We start from the raw sequence: 10,148 nt of genomic DNA, 5'->3' as shown, positions 1-10,148 counted from the left end.
TAGGAGCCACATTTTTATTATCCATTCATCAGTTGAAGGAAATGTAGGTTGTTTCTATTTCCTAGTTACTGTAAATACTGTAGAAATAAAATACAGATAAACAAATATCTGTGGAGTAGATTGCAGCATTTTTTGGACACAGACTAAAATGTAGCCTAACTGTGTCATGCAGAAGACTCATCTTAGTGTTTAGAAGATTCTCCACACCTATTTCCTGAGTAACTGCACCAATGTGCATTTTCCTGAGAGTAAATGTAGATTTCTAATCCCCACACAACTTCCTCAGTAATTGATTCCCTGAATTTTAGATATACTTACTGGGGTGAAATTAAATCTCAAAGTTGTTTTAATTTGCATTTTCCTATTTGGTAATGATGATTATCAATTTTAAGATATTTTTAGCCATTTTTCAATCCGTCTTAGATCTCCATCTAAACAGTGATGTTTTCCTACTATCTGCATTTCCTTCACCAGGAAGGGATGGAGTGAAAAGGGTTGGTTTATTAAGACTTGTGGAGATGACCTCAAGTCATTTTGTTGGTGGTGTCCTTCCACTAGGGGGCACTGTAGGGATCCTAGAAATTACTTTTTCTTAAGTTGCCTAGAGGTTTGAAGATTCCAGAAGAGACATAAGGCAATCCACTCACAAAGCAGTAAGTAGGAGTGACTGTGTGGAATTCCCTGGTCTTAAGTTCTCAATCATTCTATACAAAAACCATAGATATATAGAGCTTGTTCACCGAATCTTATGTGTTTATAAACCTATTTTAAAAATAATTCCCTCAACAGATGTAAGCCAAATAAAATCTCACTGGGCATCATGAAAATTGACAGTTAAGAGAAAACATCTCCACTGCTTTCATTTTTTTAAAAAAATTACTTTAAAATATTCCTAAGTTCATAAAACTAGAAATAATTCCATTTCCCTTTATATCATATATGATACATTCAAAATATCTATCTATCTATCTATCTATCATCTATCTATCTATATCTATATATATATATCCATGCTCTGAACAAGAAAGAAAAAAACAATGGCTTAGAGAAGAAAACTAGGAAATACAAGTTCTAAGAAAGTACAAGGGAGCAGAGCTTGCTGACCGAGAGCAAGCATTCATAACCAGGTCAGAATCAGCTGTCTTTCCTGCACAGCTGTGAAGAAGAGCTGTGCACAAACCAAGATATGGAAAATAAACCATGGTGAAAACACAGGCAAGGCTTTTTTTCTTAAAATCAATAGACTTGTCATTGGGAACATTTTCTATGCACATGATGATCTGACAATTTCAAGAAATATTTTTGGCATTCCTTATAGTGCATTGCATGCTGACTTGCTCCATTTATGATGTAAGGACTTTCTTCTTGGGCATACTAAACACATTGAATGGTGGTCCCAGGCCCATCAGTAGATGGCCACACAGAATGTGCTCAATGGTGTTTCTGTATCATATTGCTTAGTTTGGATTTTTCTTTTACTTTTTTGCATTTATTATTCTTTGTTTATATTTTATATTCACCTATCATGTTTTATGGGTTTTGGGTGTGTGTTTCTTCTTTGTTATTATTTTTTAATTCTGGTGTGCTGATTTGCTAGTCTGTTTCCTTTCTAGAGAGAGGGGGCACACTGTTGGGACAGTGAGGAGGTAGAAAAGATCTAGGTAGGCTTGAAAGATGGGGGACCACGATAAGAATATATTATCTACAGAATATATTCTTTACAAAATAGGTTGAAAACATCTTGCTAAGATTCTGTAAGACTCTTCTCACTGGTGACATCAGTTTTCACACCAGTATTCTGAATTTATGAATTCTCTTTCCTAACACATTTTGTCTCAAACTCCCCTTATATGAAATACTACGTTAGAAATATACAGTTCTGGAATCTGCCTGTTGGCCTTCACAGTTGTGGAGCATTTACAGTGTAGAGTCATGAAGGGAAGGTGGGTGGGGCTGTTCAGACGAAAGAGAGAGTTCAGAGAATTGGGGGAACCTTTTGTGTGTAACACAAGTCTGTCTGGGTACAATTCTTGATACCCTCTCAGGTGGAGAGAAGACAACCCAACAATTGGACAGTGGCCATGGAGAGGAAACTGAAAGCTGTGCTGGGGATTCTGTGGGTGCAGATTTGCTGTGAGTTGTGCTCACCTAAGTCATTTTAGGGATTCTGCAGAGATGTCAGTGATGGAGGGGAAATGAGTCGATTCACAGCCTCTGTGCAGTCATCCTCATGGTGTTTCCTGGGATGTTTGACAGGTGTGGGTGAAAACCCTTAACTGACTCTGGTTTGCTTTTCTGTTTCCAACCAGGGGTGCGAGGGCTTGATGTGGAGCAGAGTCCTTCAGATCTAGGTCTCCACGAGGGAACCAAATCTGCCCTGAGATGCAATTTTTCTACCACTATCATGAGTGTGCAGTGGTTCCGACAGAATCCCAGGGGCAGCCTCATCAGACTGTTTTACTTAACTCCTGGAACAAAGGAGAATCGAAGGCTAAACTCAACATTCGACTCCAAGGAGCGCTACAGCACCCTACACATCAGGGATGCCCAGCTGGAGGACTCAGGCACCTACCTCTGTGCAGCGGAGGCACAGTGCTTTCTACAAGCCTGCAGCCTGGTCACAAACTGCAGCTGGGTGTGCAGATGCAGCCCTGACATGGGGAGACTTGACAGTAGGCTTTTCACAGTGGTGGCTTTATCAGATTCCCACCAATTACAAAAAATTATGAGAAAACAAAATTAACACAGCAGAAATTCATGCTTAAATTCAGTTTGACATGTCATTGATTTGGATAAGCTTAAATGTTCAGAAACATCAGCCCATATGACTAAAATATATTCTTTATTTCGCCAAATGTTTGTGCTAATGTCATGAAATATAAGCCTCTCTTACACATTCCAGAACCATTTGGATCATGTCTCAAAATTGGAAACTGGGAACAACTATTCCTGTCCTGTGTTTAGAGACCATAGGAAAACACTTACAGCTAATCTACTACATATAAAGTTGATAAAAGAATTAAATTTAAAGATCTAATAGATTAAGTCGTAAAAGGCAAGTAAACAAGTCTTATTATTAAATTAAGACATCACTTCTACAATATCTTGATATTTTTAAAAATATGCATTTAATTATGCAATATAAAACAAATATTTCACATAAAATGATCAGAGACAAAAGATAAATAACAAACGAGAGAGTTATATTTGCAATTTTTATCAGAATATTTGAAGCAGCTGATTCTACCAAAATATTTACACATCTTCAATGTAATATATATGCATAACACATAATGAGATACACATAATATATCTCATTCAAAGATAGCTCTCAAAAGTAAAAGTGGAACCCTTCTAAAGGTCACACAATAGGGGATTATTTCATTATACAGTAATTAAATATGATCCCAACAACTGCTTTTGTCCAAGGGTTGGTATCTTATCTTCTACAGTTGAAAAACTCTGGCATGCCAGTTGTCTTTATAAGAAACTGGAAGCAGCCATGCTCATTGATTCCCAAATTGTCTCTCCTCTGCTGTGTTCATGTTGAAACAGCAGCTGAGTGGTTACAATAGTAACTGAATTGGCTAAAATAGTTACTTGCCAGAGTTTTACAAATTAACTGACCCCCCTTGTGATTCAGTCAGCTTCATTCTCATTGCAACTACATTTTTTCCAAATATAGATTATATGAGCTTCCCAGATAATAGGAAATTCTTAATTCCCAATAAGATATACATGAGCATGGCTAGAAGTAGCAACAGTGGAAGTAACAGCTTTTACAGTAAGACTTATTGCTAGGGTATAGTTCTATTAGTTTTGCCTTTATATCTTACTTAGTATTTTTCCTTTGCAGTGTTTAATATTCTTTGCTTGTTCCGTGTGTTTAGTGTTTTGGTTATTGTGTCTCAAGGGAACTTTCTTTTATGGTCGAATCTATTTGTTCTGTAAGTTTTTTTTTTTATTTTGGACTTTTATAGGCATATCCTTAGCTTCACACAAATCTAACTCCAGACCTTCATTTTATCTTTTTGGAAAACAAAGAAATAAAAAAGCAAACAAACCATAATAGAACAAATAAACAACAACAAAAAAACAAATAAAACATACAAGGAGCTCATAAACATGCAAAGACACATGCATGGACACAAAAACTGGAAACCATAATATATAAGAAAGTAACTGATATGTGAAATAATGACTCAGATAAAGTATTAACAGACCTAGAAAGCAAACAAACAAAAATACAATTGAGTTTGTTTGAGTTGGCCGTCTCCTGCTGGGCATGAGACCTACCTTAAGTGTGGTTTGCAGACCCAGGGAAATGTTCTTGAAGAAAAGTAAATTATCCCTCGTGAGCAATTTTCAATTGGAAATACCTTCTCAGTTAGAAGCAGATAAAGTCCATTTTCCTCTCTTAGCACTGGGACTCCATCTGTATCAGACATGTGAGGGTCCTTTGCATGTTGCCATCAACTCTATGATTTCATATGTGATACAATGTATCTGCAGAGCATTGTATCCTTGGTCCCTTCCATTCCCAGTGGCTCATATAATCCTTTTGCTTCCTCTTCCACAAAATTCACTGACCCCTAAGAGGAGAAGTTTAATGGAGACAATCTATTGAGGACCGGGTGTTCTAATGTTTCTCATTCTCGGCATATTTTCCAGTTGTGGAGTTGTACATCCCTGTGTTTGTTTCCATCTACTACAAGTGAAAGCTTCTCTGGTGATTGCTGAGTAAGACATTGATCTATTGGTATAGCAGAAAGTCATTAGAAGTCACTATATTGCTATGGATGGTTTAGTAGGACAATGATATTTGGTTTTCCCTTGCATTCATAGCCTGTCCAGTCTCAAGTTTTTGGCCACTGGAGCAGTATTAGGCATGGATTCCATTTAATGGGCCCTAAGTTCATTCAGAATGTGGTAGGTCACATCAATATCAACTGTCTCTTTATCATACTACTGTATCATGTATTGAGATCACCATTGTAGAATAAAGGACTTATAGTTGTGTTATTGCTTGACTTTCTCCTCTGGTAACATTATACATATGCTTTGCTAGATTTAAGACAGGAAATAGACTCACTAGTGTGTTCAAACACCATTCTTAATCTCTCAACATTGGAACACACTTGATATGACATATTTGTTTGTTAAGTGTCTGAGTCCCTCACATGTCAGAGAACACTTAAGCAGAGGCCTCACTGGTTAAGGATGCAACCACAAGGTGGTAGTAGACCTCAGCTGCTGGAGAGTATGCAGAGGACTCACTTCCTTGAATGCAGATTGTGCAGGCTTAGGGCAGAAGCACAGCCTTTTTCTCAGTGGCTGAGATTGATGACTCAAGCGGTAGAATTGTTCATTAAAGAAACAACACCCTAATAATAGTAGCTGACCAGCTAGTCATCACAATTTATACTGGACCTTAATTTATTTGAAAAAAATAATTAAGACATATGTTCCTTATTCATTCATATTTCTGTAGTTGCAGTGGCATGGTGAGCTAAGATTTTAGGGTTACAGAATAATCTATGGACATTTCTGACACATTCAGAAGAAGCTCTATTTTAATCAGATTTTCTCTGCTATTCTTTAAAAAGAGAGAGACAAGAAAAGAAAACTCAGCAAAGTGATGATGTGACCACCTTTCACCTTTCTTTCTATCTTTCTGCATAGGGGTGTGCCAAGGAGAGCAGGGGGAGCATCATACTTCAATGATTCTCCTATACATTGAGAATCCAGGATGGAGCCAGCACTGTCATCAACTGCACATATGTAGGCAGTACCTTGTAAAACTTCCTTTGGTATAAACAAGGACCTGGAAAGCATCCTAAACTCATTGTTGACATTCATTCAAATGTGGAAAGAAAGAAGGACTAATGGCTGATAGCTTTACAAGATAAGAAAGCCAAACACTTCTCCCTGTGCATTGCAAACACTCAGCCTGGAGACTCTGCCATGTATTTCTGTGCCAAAGTTACCCACTGTTCCCCAGTCACATATAGCCTGTCCTCAAACCTGCCACAGTTCCTGGATCCTCATCTGCATCCTGCCTTCCAGTACAGCATTTGTCAGTTGTTAGTGGGCAAGTGGCAACTCTAGTGTAGATATTAAGACACAAAATAAGTAGGTTAGCTACAAGTAACTGAAGCTCTTTTGGACTATTTTCTCCTATTTAAAAATATTTTAAAATTTTAAGCACAATTTTGTCATTTCTTTTTCCTGGTTGCAGCACATGATTTCTGTCATAGATAGTCAGAACTTACTGTTTTTCAGAGAAGAAAATGCTGTAGCAGACATGACCCAGATAGGACATATCAATCACACAACCTCGTCCCATGGTCAAAGGTCACTGGGGAAGAGAGGATAGACAGAATGTCAGAGCAATAGGTGGGGGATGAGTACAAGAAGGCGCTGTTTCCTGGACACAGCAGGGCAGCTGCACCCATGTACTCACATGTTTACAGCACATATAAGACTTACAAAGTATCAGGGCAGACACAGTTTGATCAAGGAGTGATGGTGTGCATTCCCGCCTTTAACTAAGAAGCTTTGTGAAGTTGGTAGTTTCTAAGAGAGAGACACGGGTTTCTTTAAAAATAAATCCCCTAGTGCATAGACCACCCTCCATTGAAGGCCACACATCCAAGAGTATGTGGGTATCACATCCTGAAATGCAAACCTTGATGTATTTTATCTTTTAAATGAGTGAAAAAAACTGGATTTATAGTGAAGAGTGGATGTATCAGGCAAGATTGAAGGGGAGCAGATGAGCATGATCAAAATTAGTTCCATAATGTATTCTAAGAACTAATAAAATGAGAAAAGACAAATTTTTATCAGAAATGTGTGTGTTTGTGTGTGCATATGTCTTATTTTGTGTATATTCATCACACTAAATACCAAAGGATACACATAGTTCAGTAACACTGATGATTTCAGGCACCCACTGGGGACTTGAGACCTGTCTTCTTTGGGCGAGGTTTCAAGTTCACTCACCATGTGTTGTGCAGACATCTGTGGTGTGGTTTGAACAGAAATCAGCAGAGGGTGATGCCTCTTCGGGTGGGGTCTCATCACCACTCATCCAGGTGGTGGCTTTACATCACAGACTGTCACTGTGCAGAAGGAAGTCCTTGTTTATGAGTTTCAATAAGGTCCTGAGACTTCTCTGTGAGATCAGTGAACTCAAGAACCAAGTGTCATTGACTTCTATGAACATGGTTCCTGACACCTGCTCAGTCCTGGTGCTCCTGCTAATGCTCAGTAAGTTACATTTACCCTAAGTGCTGATGGTGTCATTTTTTTTACAACTATGGAAGCTTTCACATATTTCCTTGTATAAAGAGTGATTTCTGATTTCTCCTTATTGATTTATTATTTATTTTCAGGGAGGAGCAATGGAGACTCAGTGACCCAGACAGAAGGCCTGGTTGCTGTCACAGAGGGGTCACCTGTGATGCTGAACTGCACCTATCAGACTGCTTCCCCAAATTATTACTTTTGGTGGTATGTGCAATATCCCAACAAAGCCCCTAGGCTTCTCCTGAGGGGCATCACAGACAACAAGAGGACAGAGCACCAAGGGTTCCACGCCACTCTCCATAAGAGCAACAGCTCCTTCCACCTGCAGAAGTCCTCAGCGCAGCTGTCAGACTCTGCCCTGTACTACTGTGCTCTGAGTGACACAATGAGGGAGACTGCAGGGGAAGCTGCACACAAACCAAGGGTGCAGGAGGGCTGAGGGGAGTAGCCCTGTGAGTGAGGGCTGTGTATCGTCTCTAAGTGGGATTTATTCAGCCTCCTGAAATAAAGCAACAAATTTCAGTCAAATTCCTACAAAACTAGGAATTTTTGGATACTCTGACAGGATAGTTTAAGTCATTGATAGAGACAGCTGGAGCTTTGATCCCAAGAAATAATGTTCTCTCCCTAAGTGGAGGACCTCTCAAAGAAAACATCTTCAGGAAAGCCCTGACATGTGATTTTTCTCTACCAAGATGTCTTACAAAATTTAGTGACTGATATTCTCCAACATAATTTTGTTACTAGCACACATTTATGACCCAAATGAGGAGTGTATACTCTAGTCTTTGAAAATCTCTTTTAGTCTCACTCCACAAGTTATTTAGATTATTTCTCTACCTGGTCCATGTTACAGAGAGTTCAGGCTGACTTCTAGTCTCAGTTACTGTTCTATTGCTGTAAATATAACCACCACCAAGGCAACTTGGAGAAGAAATTATTTAATTGAGGTCTTGATTACAGTTTCAGAGGGTGAGCCCATGACCTTCATGGTGGTGAACAGAGTAGCAGGCAGGGAAGCATGGAACAGTAGGTGAGCGCTTCTTTCTGATCAAAAGCAGTAGACTGAGAGAGGGAAAGACTGGGCCTGACTTGGGCTTTGAGATTCCCCAGCCACCAGCAGTGACACCTCCTCTGATGAGGCCACACTTACTGACCCTTCCTACACAGTCCACCAACTGGGAACCAAACATTCAGAGCCTATGAGGGCCATGCTCACTGTAACCTTCACACTCCCCAACAGCCTTCACTTTGTCCAGCTGCTCAGGAAATGGAGCTGTTGGCACTCTCAAGATGATGCCCTGAGAGCAGCTCCTTCTCTTTTCTGCACACCATGTAGGAGGCAGCCTGTTCATGAAAGACTCTTTTGAGAAATCCTTTCTCCCTCATGTCCACTCTCATCTTCTACTGCACTTTGCTTAAATTTTCAGCACGTGGTGTAGTCACTTTCCTGGAATTAGAGTTAGGTCTTCTTATAATTCTTGTGAAATATGGGAAAAGATGACAAGATTTTGATCCATCTCAATTCTGGAACCAAAATACTGATTTAAAGTAACATGCTCTAGTACTCATATTTATTTCTCTGTAAAGGAAGAAAGATCTGAAATCAATGGCTATGAGGTCCCTCAAGGAAGTTTCATGTTCATGGACACAAAGAGCAACAAAATAGTACATATCTTGGACTGGATGGATTTTAGCAGAATGGTTCTCAACGGGATGAGAGTGGCTTCACTTAGCAGCTGATAGAAGCGGATGCAGAGTCTCACGTCCAAATACTGGGGGAACTTGGGGAGTCCTAAAGAGGAGTGTAGCAATAATGAGTGGAATCAGAGTGGTCATGGACACTACAAGAACACAGCCCACAGAATCAACTATCTGGATCTCATGCAGGCTCATGGAGATCAGGAAACCTATAGGGTTCTGACCCTCTGCGTATATTATGGCTGAGTAACTTAGTGTCCTTATATGATCGCAGACAGTAGGAGCAAGAGTTGTCCCTGATTCATTTGCCTATTTATGGGACACTTTTCTTCGTACTGGGTTGTCTCATACAGCCTTGAAATAATGGTATGTGTCTGGGTTCACTGTAGTTTGTTACTCTGTGTTTGGTTGATATCCCTGGGAGGGCTACCCTTTTCTGTGGAAGTAGAGAAGGGGGGGTAAATATGGGTAAAAGGAAAAGTGGGGGGAAACTTTGCATGAAGGAGAGGTAGAGGGGCTACAGTAGGAATGCAGTATATGACAGAAGAATTTAAAAAAAGCATTAAATTCATAAAATGTGAAATGATCATAACAGAGTGACTAGTCTATCTGCTTAAAATAAGTACATTCTATCTTACTGTTTAGGGACCAAAATAGAATGTTAAATTGCATTTCTGAACTCCTCAAATCTACTTCAAATGGCACAGCACAGAACAGAATCTCATAGATGAGTGCTTGATAAACGTAAATTGAAGGCTAAATCTAATTTTAAAAATAAGTGACAGGCATGGGAAACTTCCCTTCGAGTTACTGGTCAAGGGCTTCAAGAGTTTCTTCCAAACAAAACAGTGAATTTCCATTGTCCTTAATTGGCTCATAGAATTTGAAGGTAAGACCCCTTTGAACAGGCTTTGGACGAATTTACCAGAAATGACCTACAGAATCTTACTTAAGAAGAAGTTTTCACAGTATAACCAAGATTCCTGGCGAGGAGAGTGATAAATCCTACCTAGTCTTAAAGACTATGAAACAAACACTGACCTCAAAGGCAAGATTTCTACAAGGATGCAATAGTAGTACTTTTATTTCCCCTGGTAAATTACTGACATATGTCCTATTGGACTGAAGGTTTCCTC

The 10,148-nt window shown here is 39.3% G+C and overlaps 1 gene segment (V, D, J or C); it reads left to right on the top strand.

The window, feature by feature from the left end:
• The first annotated feature begins 2,014 nt into the window (after positions 1-2,014).
• On the top strand, positions 2,015-2,855 carry LOC148120182 (T cell receptor alpha variable 22-like). The segment is given in 2 exon segments: positions 2,015-2,133; positions 2,310-2,855. Coding segments are annotated over 2 exon segments (486 nt in total).
• Positions 2,856-10,148: the final 7,293 nt, after the last annotated feature.

Source organism: Myodes glareolus, chromosome 12 (assembly GCF_982192425.1).
Source record: "Myodes glareolus chromosome 12, mMyoGla1.1, whole genome shotgun sequence".
NCBI classification, from domain to species: Eukaryota; Metazoa; Chordata; class Mammalia; order Rodentia; family Cricetidae; genus Myodes; species Myodes glareolus.
Note: the sequence above shows the minus strand (reverse complement) of the source record. Positions and strands in the feature narration are given on the sequence as shown.